Source organism: Sinocyclocheilus rhinocerous, unplaced genomic scaffold (assembly GCF_001515625.1).
Source record: "Sinocyclocheilus rhinocerous isolate Xijiao unplaced genomic scaffold, SAMN03320098_v1.1 scaffold2071, whole genome shotgun sequence".
NCBI lineage: Eukaryota > Metazoa > Chordata > Actinopteri > Cypriniformes > Cyprinidae > Sinocyclocheilus > Sinocyclocheilus rhinocerous.
This window is the reverse complement of record NW_015649573.1, coordinates 361,087-380,680: the sequence shown is the minus strand read 5'-3', so window position 1 is coordinate 380,680 and position 19,594 is coordinate 361,087. Positions and strand designations below refer to the sequence as shown.

The 19,594-nt window shown below is 36.3% G+C and overlaps 2 protein-coding genes across 2 annotated transcripts in view; both read left to right on the top strand.

The window, feature by feature from the left end:
* Nucleotides 1-11,771, top strand: part of LOC107710749 (uncharacterized) — a 43,574-nt gene extending 31,803 nt beyond the window's left edge. The window contains exons 5-7 of the mRNA XM_016515591.1: nt 1,879-1,995; nt 3,102-3,228; nt 11,767-11,771. Coding sequence (XP_016371077.1) covers nt 1,879-1,995; nt 3,102-3,228; nt 11,767-11,771 — 249 coding nt within the window. The remainder of the gene's footprint in view (nt 1-1,878; nt 1,996-3,101; nt 3,229-11,766) is intronic.
* Nucleotides 10,656-19,594, top strand: part of LOC107710761 (disabled homolog 2-interacting protein-like) — a 122,764-nt gene continuing 113,825 nt past the window's right edge. Inside the window, exon 1 of the mRNA XM_016515610.1 lies at nt 10,656-10,678. The gene's annotated coding sequence lies outside the window, so the exon portion shown is untranslated. The remainder of the gene's footprint in view (nt 10,679-19,594) is intronic.

The window sequence follows — 19,594 nt, the reverse complement described above, 5'->3', positions numbered from 1 at the left end:
TGTTCCCATTCGTGTGTCCAAACTTTTGACTGGTACTGTATATAGAATACAGTATATAGCCTACATAAACAGAATATATATACATAAACACATTTTTTGCAACTCAAATGTGGTGATCAAACACTTATAATGATGTGACAAACATAGGCCTATGTAGTGGAGGCAGGGTATTTAACAATTTAACAATAAACTTTATTATTCAAAATGAGTCTGACGCCAGTGCACTTAACAGTAAACTTCACTTCACTTATTATAAATAACTTAACACAAATAGAACAAAATATATATCACTTGAATTAAGAAATTAAACAAGGTAGTTGGAGTACAATAATCTAACCTTGAGGTCATGAACGCATGAATTAACATTTCTGCATTTGACATTGAGAGCATGGGTCATAATTTAGATATATTTTTGAGATGGAAAAATGCAGTTTTACAAATGCTAGAAACGTGGCTTTCAAAGGAATGATTGTTATCAAATAGCACACCTAGGTTCCTAACTGATGACGAAGAATTGACAGAGCAGCCATCAAATGTTAGACAGTGTTCTAGGTTATTACATGTGGAAGTTTTAGGTCCGATAATTAACCCTTCTTCGTTTTTTCAGAATTTAGCAGTAAGAAATTAATCGCCATCCAGTTTTTTATATTGACTATGCATTCCATTATTTTTTCAAATTGGTATGTTTCGCCAATAATTACAATTATTTACCTCAGCTGCCAGTAGTAACTGTAGCAGAATTAACTAGTTGCTTTATTAGCATGCATATTACTAGCATATTGGTAATTTATTATTACTTACAAAGCACATATTATTCTGATCATATTTTAGATCCCTTAATCCTACCGTATACCTAAACTTAACAGCTACCTTAAACTATTAAGAAGCAGCAAATTAGGAGTTTAAGGCAAAAGTGTGTTTTTTTTTTTAAATTAACTGTTTTTTGGCTTTTGTTTTACTTTTCCCACCTCCAAAATATCATAACTTTTGCTAAGCCCTTTAGCACTGTATGTTGTTTCGTTTAATTCAGATCACTCTCCCAAGTAAGAAAAGAATCAGCTTACAGGCAAGTGCTAATATGAAAAGTAATAATATGAATCAAATTTTACTCCACATTGACTTCAGATCTAAAATATTTTTAGTATTTGGCAAATACCATGGTTATGAAACTAAAATGTCAGTGCCATTAAATTGATTTGTACTGTCAGTAAACCAGATTGCTGTGGCTGAAATTGAATGTGGACTGTTTCTTAAGGGCAAATTCACAGTTGGTAATAACAACAAAAACACAGTAGCACAGTCTCAAGAGAATGCACATTCTGAAAGTTTGGTTATAACACCATGAGGGCTGAATGTGTACTGGAAACATGATTCTGGGAAGGAACGCAAGGTCATTTTGGTAGTCAGAGCTGCCCAGATCTGACGCTGAATTCCCCAGAGTTAAGTTGCTCTCTCTTCCTCTTTCTCCTTCTGTATTCCTATCAGAAGAACTTTTTGTCATACCTACCAATAGTGAGTAAATTAAGAAAAAATAGACTTGCCATAAATATTTCTTGCTATCTATAAAAGCTTTCAGCTAATTTTTTGTCCCGATGATAATATTTAGCTGCTTTATTTTTGCATGTTTATGACATGGCATTATATATGAAATAGCATAGCCATATTCAGTAAGTAATTTAAGTCGCTAGAAGCCCTTTGATTAATATATTCATACTCTGTCCATCTGTGTGCTTGTTTTATTGAATTCTTTATGTCTTGCTGCCTCTGTTTGTCTGACTTGAATCTGTTCAATTCGGATGGAATATATTAATAATGAGATGAGAGGCAGGCGAATGTGTGCACAAATGTGTCTTTCTTTCTTTTGTTCCGCGCTGTCAGATACACCCTCTGCTCCTACAGGAGAAGAGGACTGACACCTGCAAATCCAGACTGCTGCGTCGCACCATCAGTGTTCCTGTGGAGACGCAGTTCCCGGAATTCCAGTGTCATCTCTCAGTGGACAACAGTGAGTGTACTACTGCTCTCTGTCTCTCTCCCTACCGTTAAGTAACTTGTGCATTGTTTTACTTACTTGTCTTTGACATATCCGACCGAACTATAAACTTTCCAATGATGTCTGTGAGAACGGTATATTCACTCGGCAAGCTCGCGCATCTGCGCCGCCGCGCGCTCAATCCACTCAGCGTGCTTTGTTAATCAGCTCGCTCACATCAGCTATACAGGCGTTAATACTGAATGTTTAATGTTATATTCATTGCATACATATACTTCGTAGTAGACATCCATAACTCCTTTCTGCTGTCTGTTGTCAGTGTTTCTTTGTTTAAATATGGCGCTTATCACATGCTGTGTGGTATCGGCGTTTGGTATCGGGGCATTTTAACGAGTACGAGTACGAGTACAGGAGGCCAGTATCGGGCCCGATACCGATACCAGTATCGGTATCGGTGCATCCCTAGTATACAGTATATTATTTTATGTGTATGTGTACAGGTTTGACTAAACCTGAAGTCCAAAATGTCCTCACTATTCAAAAATGTCCTCACATTTCTAATATAGACCTCACTATGCATGCAAATTGACTAAATCATGTTTCTATTTAGATCTAGTGTTTTGTGAGGGTTACATTTAGAGGTAGGGGGTCAGGCCAGGTGAGAGAAAATATTAATTACCTGTTGTAAAAACAATGAAAGTTTATTAGGTGTCCTTATTAAAGGTGACATATCATGAAAATCTGACTTTTTCCATGTTAAAGTGCTATAATCAAGGTCCCCTGTGCGTCTACTTACCCAGAAAACATGAAAAAGAACAACCCAGTAATTTTTTTTTGGTAAGCCTTTCTCCGCAAGCATGTGAATAAACGAGCGCGTCAGATTTCGCTTCCCCCATGATGTAGAAAGGGGATCTTATTATAATATTACCTGCAATCTTAATCTGCAAGTTTTCACCCACTGCACCACCATTCTGTTTTTGCAAGCAACAACGGTGTAGCAGTTCTAACATCATGGCAAAAGTTTGAGCAAAACATGCTAACTGTTCTGTCACTGGCTGCACAGTGTGTGCACAAATGTGTCTTTCTTTCTTTTGTTCCGCGCTGTCAGATACACCCTCTGCTCCTACAGAAGAAGAGGACTGACACCTGCAAATCCAGACTGCTGCGTCGCACCATCAGTGTTCCTGTGGAGACGCAGTTCCCGGAATTCCAGTGTCATCTCTCAGTGGACAACAGTGAGTGTACTACTGTTACTCCACGTGTTTACAACACGGCCAGGGTCTCTCATGGTCATAGAAAACCTGGGAATATAAGGGAATTTAAAACTTTTTATTATAGTTTTGTAGTTATGTTTGAGTCTTAAAGTATTTTATCTGCTTAAATTAACTCTTTGTGCATGAAAAAAGTTTATAAAGTCTTAGTCAAAATGTGTTTTCCCCAAAATATCCTATAATATAAAACCACCATTACATTGTGTCGTTTTATTTTATTTTGTATTTTAATTATGAGGAATCTGTCAATTGTTTTGACACTTTTTTTTGTCACAAACTACCTTTGATACATATTTGCAGACAAACTCATTTCTTGTGATTAACAAAGAGAGCAAATATATGTAGGAGTTGTAGTTGTCTCAGACCATGCTTGTGACTAAAACGTTTTTATTTTTTTGAAGAAGTATTTATGTATGCTACCTTATACTCAGTTATTTAAGCCATGTCATTTTCATTGAGGCCAGCAGGGGAGGATGTTGGCTGCAATATTCTTTTCTTCTGTCTAGGATGTTTCTTCCAGTGCTGCGTTCTTACTGTTTGGACTAACTTTTATACCCGTTTTTATTTTGTTCACATTATTGCCTGTTATCTATGTTGTGTGCATACTTTATTTGGCTGATGTTGTTTTGTGCTATTTTACTGGCCTACTAATGCATGTATGTTTTCCCATGAACATACCATTTTCTTTTAAATAGGAATGCCTGAGGAACACATAATGTTGAAACTTATTTCCCTCTATCAAAACTTTGATAGTTTTGATAGTTGCATAGAACATACCTGTCCGAGTGCCATAAATAGTATTTTTGTGTGCATGTAACTCAAGTATTAAAGTTATCTTAATATCCTTTAGATTCTGTTTCCTAATAAACCTTTCTTTATGAATCTTCATTTTCAAGGCCCTGTATAGTTCAGTGCCAGAGATATAGGGATCTCAATGTGGCTCCATGTCCAGATTATTGAATATTACCCATTTTCAGTGGTTGAAAAACCAAATGTTGATCCCTTTGCATGCAGCTGATGCTTATTGAAGGGGAATGTCTGGAGAATAAATAATGTTGAAATTAGAATTGCAGCTTGTTTTTAGTTTTTACATTATTTGTTCTTTACATTCCTCTTTAAAAGAAATAAAAGTATCATCAAAAGTATCAAGTATCAAAAGTATTATTTGGTTGGATTTAAAAGCACCTGTTTCCTGATCAGATGTTTTCAGTAGTGATCAGGTTTGTTTTCAGTAGTGAATTTAGAGATTCCTGATCTAGGATCATTGGTGATTTAATGTAATATTCTGGTTTAAATACTATTTAAACATTTCTGACATGCTCTTGGGTACCTGAATATTCTACCAAAATATTTTGTGATAGTGTGAGTTGACTGGTGTCTCTTTGTGACTGACTATATAGAAATGCTCTTAACTCTGCCTTATGCAGTATATAGGTAATACTGTTATACAGTATACAGTAGGGATGCACCGATACCACTTTTGTGAATAAACGAGCGCGTCAGATTTCGCTTCCCCCATGATGTAGAAAGGGGATCTTATTATAATATTACCTGCAATCTTAATCTGCAAGTTTTCACCCACTGCACCACCATTCTGTTTTTGCAAGCAACAACGGTGTAGCAGTTCTAACATCATGGCAAAAGTTTGAGCAAAACATGCTAACTGTTCTGTCACTGGCTGCACAGAGAACACTGTTTAGAGTCCCAGCCTCAGAGGAGACAAGAGAGCAGTGGATTGATTTATTTACTGAATATTACGCTGCTGCCACACAGATCTAATATAAACATGTGATTCCTTTCCCAGTTGTTTAAAGGTCCCATATTGTCAAAACTGAAATTACCTGGCTTTTTTCACGATTACTGAGGTCTAGGGGCTATTTAACTACCATATAAGTTTCAAAACAGTCAGTCCACAGTAAAATGCACACAGCCTGCTTAAAGTTCTAGCTATTTTTCACAAACCGTTGTGACTTCCCTAAAAAGTTGACGTCAGAACTACACAGTCACTGCCTTCAGTCAGGAGCACCGCCCACAGTCCCACTCTCCTTTTGCCAAACCCCCAGACAACATCACATCCATGCTTTTGCTGAGCAAGGACAACACGGAAACATGTCGAAAAGGTTAACTTATATATATTCTTAAGGACATCAAAACCTAAAATAAAACTCCAGAAAGGTGTACAATATGGGACCTTTAACTTAACAGGCATAACTGACTGTTTTTTAACTTATGTGTTTTTAACAAACTTGTGTGTATTTGATGGTTTAAGCGCAATAAGACATGAAAGAGAACTTAGTTTAGTACTCACATGCCATGTGACAGCCACTTTCTGTGTGCGTGCTTCGGATGTGTGCGCTCAGAAAACCATATATCAGAAGTTTAAACTAATATTAGGGATGCACCGAATTTTCGGCCCCCGAAAATGATCGGCCTAAAACTGAAAATGTCATAATTATTCGATAATTATCTCTGGCAAAGAGAAAAACGGCCGAAATAACGAGCCGAAAAAAAATATATAATATATATATATGGCGCGCCGCACTGCTCAGCAGTGTTCAGCGCACAGGTTTCACTCTCCTCGTCACTGTGGTTCACTGTGGCCGCGGCGTGACGCTCCGCTCAATATTCCGCTCTATGAATGTGCGTTCCGCTCGTGTACCGCTCACACTCACCGGAAAAGCAAAGTCTGCTCAAATAATGCGCCGACAGGATATTTCTTTGTAGTATATTTGTTTCTACTGTGCTGTAACATGGCAACGCTGGTAAAATGACGCTACTCTCTCGTGACGCTCTGCTCACATGCTCTGATAATAATAGCTTTGTAGGATTATACATTATTTGGATAATTAGTTTTAAAAAGGTTATATCTGATTCTGTTGCATGGAACTGAATAAAAATAATATATTGATATTTAATATTAAGGTAACACTTTACAATAAGGTTCCATTAGTTAGTGTTAGTTAATGTAGCCTGTTAACTAACATGAACAATACATTACATATTACAGTATTTATTAATCTTTCCTAATGTTAGTTAATGAGAATTCAGTTGTTCACTGTTAGTTCATGTTAATTCAGAGTGCATTAACTGTTAACAAGCACAACTGTTGATTTTAATAATGCATTAGTAAATGTTGAAATTAACATTAACTAAGATTAATAAATGCTGAAATAGTATTGTTTATTCATTCATGTTAACTAAAGTAGTTAACTAATGAACCTTATTGTAAAGTGTTAACATTTCTTTGTAGTATATTTGTTTCTACTGTGCTGTAACATGGCAACGCTGGTAAAATGACGCTACTCTCTCGTGACGCTCTGCTCTGCTCACATGGTCTGATAATAATAGCTTTGTAGGATTATACATTATTTGGATAATTAGTTTTAAAAAGGTTATATCTGATTCTGTTGCATGGAACTGAATAAAAATAATATATTGATATTTAATATTAAGGTAACACTTTACAATAAGGTTCCATTAGTTAGTGTTAGTTAATGTAGCCTGTTAACTAACATGAACAATACATTACATATTACAGTATTTATTAATCTTTCCTAATGTTAGTTAATGAGAATTCAGTTGTTCACTGTTAGTTCATGTTAATTCAGAGTGCATTAACTGTTAACAAGCACAACTGTTGATTTTAATAATGCATTAGTAAATGTTGAAATTAACATTAACTAAGATTAATAAATGCTGAAATAGTATTGTTTATTCATTCATGTTAACTAAAGTAGTTAACTAATGTTAATGCTTTACTTTCAGTAAAAAGTATGTTGTGTTTTTTAAATTCAATATCATTAAAATTGTGTTAAATTAAAGTCTTACAAAATTACTTTGTATTATTTAATCAGATAATAAATAATCATTACAAAGTGCATCCAGAATTTTCGGTTTCGGCCCAGAATTTTCATTTCGGTGCATCCCTAGCTAATATGGTTTAAAACGCATGATTTCAGTGCGATAGACATGATAATCAAAACCAAACCAATGTTTTTAGCGGAGTATCTGAGGTACAAGCTGTAAAGGCGAAGCCCTATTCTGGAAAAGGGGGCGGGGAGCAGCAGCTTATTTGCATTTAAAGAGACATCATCATTTTCAAAATAATATAATAAATGGTCTGTGGGGTATTTGGAGCTGAAACTTCACAGACACATTCTGGGGACATCTGAGAATTATATAACATATTGTAAAAAGGGGCATAATAGGTCTCCTTAAATATAGTGAACCAAATGTGTATGTATATGTTTGTTATGTAAGTTTCCAGATTTATGTATAATGTATAGCTGTGCTGGACATACACGTTTATTTTTTAAATGTATTATTAAGACTTGAGACAACAACACAACTGAATTTAGCTAGTGCCTCTTATGAGGCAATACTACTCATTTGACTACTGATTTCATCACATGATAAATAAATGGAAATCTTAAAACTTGATAACCAGCCTTTTAAAGGCTCACAAACACATGCAGTAGGGTTGATACAATATCATGATTTTGCTCATTTGGTTACCGGATACGCTGCTATTCTAAAGTTCACTGCTATGCGGCAGTGTTACCCAAACTGAAATGAAACCGGCAAATGTGACAACAGAGGAACAAGCTGGGTCAAACAGATAAATCTCACTCTACATGATAATTGTGCTGATGATATAATATTGATATAATGTCAGATGTCAAATGTGTTTAAGTTGGTCTGAGTCCACTCAACCCTGCTGAAAACGCTGGAGTTTGTTTAGTATTGCTTCTGTTTTACTGAGTACAGGAGAGTACTGAAGTATTTCTTTTAAACGAGCAGCACATTTGTTACTGCAGAGTTTCATGCATGCAGTGCTCTGTTTTTAATTTGGATATATTTTGAGGCTGCTTATTTGTCACCTATGGTAATGATTTAGTACGACACTGAGGTAGTAGATTCTGGTATGGTACCGAAGCCAAAATTGTGCTTAGCCTAAAATACATCTAACAATAAGGCAAATTAAGATTCTAATGCAGATCCTACCACAGTCTTCAAGAGTCTGGCTCTGTTCTGCTTTTAATTTCTGTGCCGTATTTTTGTTCTGCTTGACAGAGACATATAGATTTACTGAGAGTCTTTTTTTAACTTAGTAAACATTTTTGCCTCCTCAAACTCTAAAGACCTGCATCTAAATATTTTCCTTTTTTTTTTTTTTTGTTCTTTATTTATTTATTTATTTTAACCAACCACATTTAATTATATGGTATCGAGACCATGCAGGATGTATATAAAATATATAAAAATATATATATATAAAATCTCTATATACTGTATAGTTTTAAATATTGTTGTAAGTCTAAATATGAATCTGAATATATAGTTAATTATTAACTATAGTTATATAGTTAATTATAAACGCAGTATAGTTGTGTTTGCATATTGAGTTACATTGTATATTCAGGATATGTAAATATATATTCAGGTTTATAATTTTATATCCAGTATATTACAGTACTGTATACTCAAATTCATAACACATAACATGTATCGAATTTTATTAATGTATGGTCATTGGTCAGATTTATAACTGTATTTTCAGAATTGCTTTGAAAAATGTTTCTTGTTTGCTCCCACCCCATACTGAATAACTGATAGAAGATAAAAGAGAAACTGAAGTAAATCTCTATCTCCTTTTGAGAACTGGAGCACTTTCTGTTTGATGTTTCGAACCAGAGGACAAGAGCAGGAACAAACCCACTACCTTGATCCATGAACATCAAAACTTTTTAATGGGGGGTTGAAGAGCAGAAAACATGTATTGTGCCTCAATACTGCAAATTAAAAGCTTAAATCAAATCAATAGGGTACTCATCAGAGAGCCTTTTTAACATATCTCTCAAATACTTAATAATAGTATTGTTGACTTCTGTGTATTCTTTTCTCTGTTGGCTAACCCAGCTTCTGCACATCACTGTAGTGCTGAATGCTGGGTACTGACATGTCAAAAGCCTTCAAATCACCATTAGTTCATGTAGCTTACAGACAAACATCAAAGTGAGACATAGATTGTAAAGCTGCTGTCCTATTACCCATTCATGTTAATTAAGGATGCATGGCAAAGTAAAGCTAAATTAATGGCTCGTTGAAATGCTTAGACTGATGGTATGCAGGTAGCTCATTATCACTCATATACACTAATGTACTAGTGTGCAGTTTGATACTTAAAGGGGTCATATGACGTTGCTAAAATGAACATTATTTTGTGTATTTGGTGTAATGCAATGTGTTTATGTGGTTTAAGGTTCAAAAAACACATTATTTTCCACATAATTTACATTGTTTCTCCTCTATGCCCCGCCTTTCTGAAACACGCCGATTTTTACAAAGCTCATCGGTCTGAAAAGCGAGGTGTGCTCTGATTGGCCAGCTATCCAGAGCGTTGTGATTGGCCGAATACCTCAAGCGTGTGACAGAAATGTTACGTCCCTTACCATACTGTGTTTCCATCATACAGTCTATGGTTTCCATGTGTCCGGCGCGACGAGACAAAACCAATAAAACCCATTACAAACGAGGCATTTGTTGCATCCAGTGGGGACATAATTACAGATTATAATGACTTATACTGTCTTTTTACACGTTGCGTTGCGTATCGTGCCGTGTAAACATAAAACCATGTCTGCATTTGTGATCGGAAAACAACAAGCGCTACTCTACACTGCTCAAAACTCGCGTTTGAATCGTCAGTGGCAAATTCTTTAAATATGAAAACGTACTTACAGGCTGTGAGTCAGAAGCACCAGACTGTCCTTGCAAAGTTGGATTTGCCCCACTTTATAGAAACAGACATTATCAAATCAATAGGGTAAAGAGAAAGGAACAATTTAAATCGCATCATATGACCCCTTTAATATATGTCATGGAGAATGAAATGTCAGAGTGAAATGTGAATGTGAGTACATGCATTATTGTGGTTAACTTTAACAATATAGTGTTTATGTTTCTGGGCTCATGTTCATTAGTGGCTTCCGTAAATATTGGCCGTTTTATTTGTCCTTCTGTAAAGAGACTGAAGATAGTGTGAGTAAAATCTGCAAAAGTCTTGTCACTGATAATGTGTCTTTAAGAAGCATGTGAAAAGTAGGCAAAAGAGAGACCGCAACTTACAGGAATAGTCATTCTGCATGCGCGCCACATGCGTCCATTCTGGCTCTGTTTTTCTCTCTCGGTCTCTCTCTCTCTGGAGCAGTAGACAAACACAGAACAACAGTTGGGGCACAGAGCAGTTCTCTACGCATAGGGTAAAGGGAGAACCTCTTCTCTCTCTCTCTCTCGCTTCCTTTCTCCTCCCATCTGTCTCCTTTCAGCACAGTTTTTCAGTTGTTGGACAGCAGTTCAGCACTCTGTGAAGTTATGGAGTCTGAGACGAGCCCTGAGTCGGAGGGTCAGTCCGGTAAGTGCTTGTGGAGGAAAGATGCTCTCGGCCCTTGCATCAGTATTGGTGAACTGGAGATGGATTGCTGGCATAGAGTGTTTAAAATTATGTAAAAGTACATGCATGAGTTTGTTGAAAACTATAGTCTCAGCCTCAGACGGCATGCCTACAGACCACCCGCAGTCTGTTCACTTAACGGCTAATGCATATTGTACAGAAACTAGAAAACACTTGCAAATAATTTCCAAAGTTCACAGTATTAGTGGCTTCACAATCTTTGAAACTGTGGCAAAGAGTTTTGCAGAGTTGTGTTTAAAGCATTTAGTAGCATGTAAATTCGATATCCTGGAGCAGAACTGTATGTTTTGCTGTGTTTCTGAGTTTATGTGAAATTATTTTGGTCAGAAATTCTAGCCACATTTTTTCATCTTTTTTGTGTGTTTTTGTGCTGCCATTCTCTCTCTCTCTCTCTCTCTCTCTTGTATTTATCTGTCTGTCTGTACTTTCTTTTCTGTCTATTGTTGTGGTATAATAAATTTTAGGTAAACTTTCTCTCTTTTTTTTGTCTGTCTGTCTGTTCTTTCTTTTCATTCTATTATTGTGGTACAATAAATGTTAGCTAAACCCGGCGCTAAATGGCCCATAAAAAAACAAAACAAAAAAACAACCTTGGTTGATGGCTTTACATGTCTATCAGCTAGTCTATTCCTGTCTAAGTGGGTGTTTTCTGACCAAACTAAGCTGCAATGTGAAGAAGACTTGAGAAAAAAGTCTTCCTAAGACTACACTTAAGAACTATATGGATTTCTGTCTTTAGAATGAACATAGTGAATCCAAAGATTTATTGTAAGGTGTAGTTCAAGCAGGCAGTGTAATACTGTTATTTTACTATTTTATTATTTTACTTTTTGTCTTTCTTTTTCTGTCCATCTCTACAATATAGGCACTTATATTTTCTGATTTTACTATTGTATTTCTTGAAGGAGTGTGTGACTTGTGGGTTGTGGGTGACTGGAGTGTGCTGTGCAGACTTGATTATGTTAGAGGGAGTTTCACATTTTAAAGGAATTGTGTTTCTCTAAATTGTGTGTCTCTTGTGGCTTTAGTTTGAGAGGGGGAGAGAGTAAATGTATCTGTGTGTGTGTGGGAGAGAGAAAGGGAGACAGAGAGAAAGTGTGAGCGAGCGGGACGGGATGGGAGGTTGACTTATGTACACAAATAAATCTTTCTTTCTTTCTCCTCTCCTTCACATTCTCCCTCTTCTTTTCCACTCGCATATTTCAATCTCCCATGTCAGAGCGCTCTAAAAACCTAATGATTAAATTATTATTTGACTATATTTTTCCATTGTCTGTATGCACAGTGATTACGGCTCAGGTCTAGGGAAGGAGCTCTGGAAGAATGCGGTTAGCTGAATGAGCCAACTGCTAAAGTATTTCAGGGAAACAGGACATTCAGGGTCCAACTGGGTCGATATGCTGGACAGAGAGAGATTGAGAGCTTGCAAAGAAAGCTAGCAAGAAAGAAAATGTAAGTCCTGCCAAGGGAACCCAAATCCATGACACAGTAGTTGAGTCCAACATCTGTCTTAAACGCAGGCCAAACCTCAAAATATCCCAGAATAGCCCTAAATAACACAGTACAACCGTCCTGCCCCGGCAGAGTAGGTGCCCTCCCATATAAGTAAAAATGTATCACCATGCGCTTCAAGGCAGTTAAACCCTTATACCAAGACCAATTCATAGACAGGACTCTTGATGTACCCATTATCAGTTAGAGTGTTTCTTTTGAATATGCAATTTAACAGCCGAATGAAAGAATTAAAAGCTTTAGGATCCAATGAAGCATTTTGCGTCATAATGGGATGAGAGATGCACTTATCCTTAAAGATAAATCCATTTATATCAGTGGAGCAAAAACAGCTCTGAATGTTCATATCTGTGTATCTAAACCAATTACAGGAGTTGAAGAAAGAAAACATTTTATGAAAGCAGGGCTGGACCCTTTCTTGGCATTTGGTGTATCTTGTATCATCTGCTGCAGTGATGAAGTGGAGGACTATCTCCAATGTAGTGAGCATTCAGACGAGAGTAATTAAAGATAAGAGAGAGCAAGCAACCAGGCCAATGAAAAGGATAGACATCATTTGGATACTTCTCTCTCCTGCCACTCCAGGGAATCTCATCTTCTTTCTGTTATTATTACGAGTGTATGTCAGCAGGGTGCTAATTCCACGCTTTACCATCTGATTCTTAACCTACAGGGGCTTATTTAATCCTTTGTGCTGTTTTAAAGTTGAAAGATTCCTATGTTCTGTTGACTAAGGCATGATGAAATGCCTTTAAAGGCCTATAGCGTTGGTAAAATTACTGTAATGAAAGGCCTCGAGTGGCTTTTTGCTTTTAAAAAAAAAATGGCGATGACGGCAATGGAGATACCAGGGATAAGGATTAAAGAACTATTTCTGCATAACCTGACACTAAAAAAAATATTTTTGTTGGTGTGACCCTAATGTTTTGTTTGATTCAGTCATTAACTACTGATTCAGTTCTTTTAGATGTTACCACAAGAAGAGCATAAATGTATTTAATTTATTCAAGGCAAAAGTATTATAGCTAAATAATTCTAATTAGGTCAGGGGTTTTCAAAGTCAAAGACAGTGGGCTTTTGACACAACATACACAATGGCAGCACCTCACACCACTTTACTAATTTTCATTAGTAAAAAAATACTTTTTAATTTTCATAATTCACAATGTATTTATATTAGTGCTGTCAAACGATTAATCGCATCCTAAATAAATGTTTTTTTGTTTACATAATACGTGAGTGTGTACTGTGTATATTTATTATGTATATATAAATACAAAGACATGCATGTATATATTTAAGAAAAATATGCCATGTTTATATATTAAATACATTTATATATAATATAAATATATAAATGTATATACATGTAAATATTTTCAAAATATATACTGTATGGGTGTGTATTTATATATACATAATAAATAAACACAGTACACATACATATAGTATGTAAACAAAAACTTTTATTTTGGATGCGATTAATCGTATGACAGCACTAATTTATATAGAGTAAAAACAAAAACCGCAAAAGGAAAAAAAAAAAAAAACATTTGTTTAAAGCATCATTTAATACAAAAAGCCCAAGTGAAGCTGCAATACCAAACAGGAAGACAGGGAGATGGTAAAAGACCACTAAACCAACCTTGCCTTGAATTGCATATGCTACTATACGGATCCATTCAGAATCACTAAACCCTCACATACTCATTTGGCCAGCAGCCATTATAAAAAACATTTGCAGGACATGAATTTTGATGACTATGCAAATTTATTGAAAAATTATGATGTTTGTTTACACATCAATAATAACAGACTTGCCTAATGTACGACTCCTTTATGTCACTGTAATCATTTTTATTTTTATTGGAATCATCATCTATCAAAACTTTACTAGTGTGACACTGGTTTGCTTTATCCAACCGAGAGATAGTTGGCATATCATATGCTCATGAAGTGGTTGGGGGTTTTGAGTCGTTATTTAATGCATTTCACACAGAACAACGAGAAAAGGCTTGAGCTACTCCGAAAAAATCACAAAAACTTTTTTTTTTTTTTTACTTTTAAAGTATTTTGTCCTCTTTAATTTATTGATTATTTGACTAATCATTTATCAATTAATTTTATAAAAAAAATTAAAGTGATCATTTATTAAAAGAAGATTATTTATTTGATCAAAACTACAGTAAAACTGTAATTTTGTGAATATTGTAATACATTTTATATTATATTTGAAAATGGTTGTGCTGCCTAAACATTTTTTGTGGAAAACATGATGCCTTTTTTTCAGGACTCTTTGATAAATTGAAAGTTCAAAAGAACAGCATTAATTTGCAATAAAAATCTTTTGATTTAATTATAAATGTCTTTATCTTTTCTTTGTTAGAAAAAGGTATAATGTTAAAATGCATGTAACATGTTAAAACCTTGCTTGGGCTAAGAAATAGCAGGCCTTATGCAATCTGATGTAACGGTAAAAGGCCTAGTTTATATCATTGTGGGAAGATTTTGCAATTAGCAATCTCCTGACTGCCCAAATCTCAGTGGTTCATCTTGATTTACAGCACCTTGTTGTGTCTCCTACAGATACAGTATTGACTTAGCATTATTGTTTGTGTTGCATGTAATTGTGTGAGAATTTTACTATGTAATAGTCCTTATCAAAGCCAGGTTCTTGGTTCATATTTTGTTGTGTTCAGCAGCTAAAACTTCTGAAATAAAGCAGTCTTGGCCCTACAGTGGTTGTCAGGAAGTTGCTGAGCAAGTGCCATAGTGAAATTCCCTGCGTAGGACTGTAATTAAACCATTATATCTAATTAGCTACTCTATGCAAAATCAGCTCAGGGAGTATTTGGGCTCAAAGCCGAGAATGTATGGATCGGTTCTAGACACCAAGAAATCACTTAATGATAGCAGTTTGCTTTCCTTTGTTGATGCATTTCCTATTGAAAACAGGAAGTTTAAGCTCATAACATTTGGTTCGGTTCTATGCCATGATCCAAAATATTCTACTTTCTAGTAAACTGTAGGTGTTATTAGTGGGAGGGACATTCTCATTTTGCAGGGCATTTGATAGGACAAACACCTGTGTAGTGCAGGATGAGTCCACAATATTTAGTGTCTGTCTTCCTGGAAGACTAAGACACATTTTTAAATGGAAATATTTTCTTTGCTACACTTCTGTGCTAAAAGCAACAAAACTCCAACCTCATGGGATCTTTAGATCGTTTTGGGGTGAGAGTAAAGAGAGAAAGTCATTTCTCATGAGGTAGAAATCCCTCATTGAGATGGAAATAGGTCTGGATGTTTGTCATCCTACTTCACTCTTCCTTTTCTTTGAGCAGAGTAGAGGAGAAGAGAGAGCAAGTGGAGCAGGAGAGGGAGGAAGCGAGGGCGGGAGGATTACTACAGTTTTTCCCGAAGTGATAAACAAGAGAATTTCTCAGTCATTCTCTCTGAGTCACTTCGGGCCTATGGGAACTGCATACATGTCTGTTTTGACTGGAGGGGACTCTAATTATTAGACCAAAGACAAAAGAGTATGTGTATGCGCGTTCCCATCTAACTGAATTTATTGTGGGAAGAATGTCTTTATTATTTTCTTTAGTCTTTTGGGTGTTTGTACGCGAGAAAGTTTCATGCTTCGTCTCCAGAGTTGCTCAAAGGGGGGTTCGTTACAGAAGCCCATGAGAACAGTAAGGGAACAGATCAAGTTTGATGTTCTATCCTTCAGCTTTTGCTAGCATCTTAAGACTCCTGGGGATCTTTTGCCACCATCTGCTTGTCCAGCAGCAATGGCTTTGTATGTGTGCCAAGTATGCTGGTATTTGAAACTTTCAGAGTTATTTTTATGTGTCCATATGTCTGTCTTTATGTGTGTTGCGTGTGTGCATATTTGCATATGCTGCGCTGCTCGCATTTGTATTCCGAGCATTTGAAGATCGACCTCAAAAAACTGTGTGAAACAAAAAACTTTTTGCGATGTTGCTTAGTAATAAGCTGATCGAGTGAGTGAGAGAGTGACTGAAAGGGTGAGAAAAAAGAGGGGTTTAATCAACACTTGCTTGAATGTGGCAGTGCTATCTCATTCCCCTTCAGAAACAAATCTAATCTCCGTCTTGGCAACCTTCCATTTATGCAAAGCAGTTTTCATTTCTGGAGAATAACAAACTCAAATATGGGATCAGATTGCGTAGAATATTGATGCCGGAGCTCCGAAATAATCAAAATGCATTTTTAATAGATGATTGTAGGATTTATTCTGTAAAGCCGGGCTCACACTACAGGATTTTTAGCCTGATTTTCCCTTCCCGAGAATCGGAGCAAAAATCTTGTCGAGCACCACGATCGGTCCCGATGTTCGGCTCAGATTATCTGTTAATGTGAGGTGTTCACAGATCGAATCTTGCACCTCCCGATCTGCTCGCACACAAATCGGGGCCGGCCCCTATCATATCAAACATGTTTGATATTTAGGATTTAAATCGGGATGATGACGGCTATATGATTACGTCAGTACTTTCACAATGGCCAATGCGCGACCGCAAAACAGCTGCTGTACGGCTCCATTAGATAGTGACGGAGGAAACTGCTTCTTGACGTTTTGTAGTAACACGACTGTCTGTATAATGTGTCGAAAACGTATCACAACCGTAAGGATAAAGAGAAGCGCTGGGGTGAAATCACCTCAGTTTTGAATGTACCGGTGCAGAAAGCTGCTCGCACGCTAGCTAACATATGTAAATATCACTGAAATATCAATGACGATCTGCTGCGTGAGATCACGTGAGGTGCTGCCTCTGGCGTGATAATAATATCTTGTAGTGTGTGATGCGGCACGATTTTCAAATCTTGTAGTGTGTGCATGTTTAAGATTTGAGGCAAGATAATCTGCAAAGATGCTCCTTATGTGTGTGCTGCAACCAGATTTCATAATCGGTTAGAATTTTTAAAACTCCTGTAGTGTGAGCCCGGCTTAAGAGGTGCACTTTTCACATCTATGAGTATTAAAGTCGTATTAAATATGTCAATTTAGAATGATAATTGTGGATTCATAATGGATAATTGGAAGGGTTGTTTTCAATAGTAATTTAGCAAGTTTTTATTTATGTTGTTATTTAAATTCCTCCCTCTTTTTAAAAAGTTGAATACATAAAAGATTGAGCTCCACTTGCTTTATCGTCATTATTTTTCATTTATTTTTAATTTTCTGCTTTTAGAATCAATATGGCACTTCTGCAATGACATAGGTCAAGAATTCTGGAACTTTGAACCGTTTTGATATCCGTAGACTCTTCTCAGAGCCCCACTTGCATAAATTAAAGTATGCCATAATAAGATTGGTCTCTCCACATTTTTTTTTTTCACAGCATCCTTTACAGAAACATTTTGTAATAAACCTTTCATATGTCATATGGTATACTCATATAGTCAGTATTTTTATATTGTGTCATAGCTGTTGATGTTATTATATGAATTGTGAGTTTTAAAATTATTGAAGATATGACCTTCATTTATATTCTGTTGAATATTGATTGTAAAAGCTGGCTCGAATCCCAGTTTCATAGTTTGAAAGAAATGAAAGAACTTAAAGGGTTAGTTCACCCAAAAATGAAAAGTAGCCCTTAAGAATGAGTGGTGGAAGCAGTAATATATCATTGAAGTGAATTTGAACAGACAAGTTTGTCGCAGAGAAATTTAGTTACAGAACAATGGAGGATTGTGTCTGTCACAGGCTTTTAAATGTCTCGAGGGTTTCGGCATAGAGCTTGTAGAGCTAGTCTGTTTTCTGAAGACGCTCTCTGATCTGAGCTCTTATGTAGAGTTTCAGTTTGTTTGTTGGTGATGGAAGCCCTGCTGCGTAAGTGTGTTTCTGTGTGTGAAGGAGAAGAGAGACTCAAGAGTTCATAGGAGATGTGGCTGTCAGATGTTTCCTACCTTGTATAAAGTAACATTGAGAAGAAAATATTGGGAGCAAAAAAGCATTTGTATTGTTTTCTTTCACTTAAATCTCTGTTAAAGTGGTAACTAAAGTAAATCAAAAGCTTTATGGCCTGAAACTCATTAAATGACAAGCTGCAGCATTTACAGTAGAACCATCTGTGTCTCTGGATGAGTTTGTCTCTGGCTGTTTCACGTATTCTTCACCCAAAAGTAAAGTTCACCCAAAAAATTTTGTTTTGGACTCCCTTGACTTAGACAATGTGGACAAAATTTAAAAAATGTCTTGTTTTGTGTTCCTCATAAAGTCATAACGTTTTGGAATAATATAAGGGTGAGAGTTTAGGTAAGTTTTTAGGGGCCAAGCACCGAAGATGCGTAGGCACCTATTGTATCCGTTAGATTTCTTATTATTATTCTTCTTCCGCTCTGGCTCTGTTCATGGCAGCCCATAGAACTGCTTGCGGGAAAGTTATGAAATTTGGCACACTGATAGAGGACAGTGAGAAAAGTCACCATAGCAAATTTGGAGTCTCTAACTGAAACTCTGTAGCGCCACCACTTGTCCAAAGTTTCACTCATGTTTATGCTAATAACTTTTGAACCGTAAGGCACAAAAGGAAACATTTTTTTTCCCTCTGAATCCTTGGCTCATGCCGAGTTGAATGAACACCAAAATTCAAGGTTTAGTTTTTTCGCTATTTTAAATTGTTTGAGAAACCTACTTTTTCAAACTTGTCCTAGACAGTTTGTCTGATTCTCACCAAAATTTGCTCAGATCATCTTCAGACCATGCTGGCAAAAAGTTATGGAATTCAAGTTGATTCTTCAAACCGTTCTCGAATAACGCGTGAACAAATTCGACGAAAAGCACGCAAAAATGGTTATGAGGCTATATCTCCACAACGGTTTGGCGTATTGAGATGAAACTTGGTGTGTGTTATAACAAGCATGACCTGAGACTACCTGCAGTGTTTCAGCGCTGTGCCACCTAGTGGTCAGGAGATATGAAAAATGCATATTTTTGCTTATAACTTCTGAATGGTTTGGCCAAAAATCACAAAACTTTTTAGATTGGGTGCTTCATGCCGAGTCGAATGATACCCAATTTTCCCATGTCAGCCATTTTGGGCGTCGGCCATTTTGAATTTTGTAGTAAAATGCTATATTTTACGAACGCAATAACGTATTGTTACGAAACTTGGTATGGGTCATCAGCACGATGCCCTGAAGGAGCCTGAGAAGTTTCGAGCCAAAATTAAATATTCACATGCTTATAACTTTGGGTGTGGTCGACTTATTTTCACAGTAGTCACCTTTTTAGACTCTTGGATCCTTGCCGAGTCCAGCAATACCAAACATGCCAGGTTTTGCCTTATGGTTTGTGCAACGTTGCATTTTAGC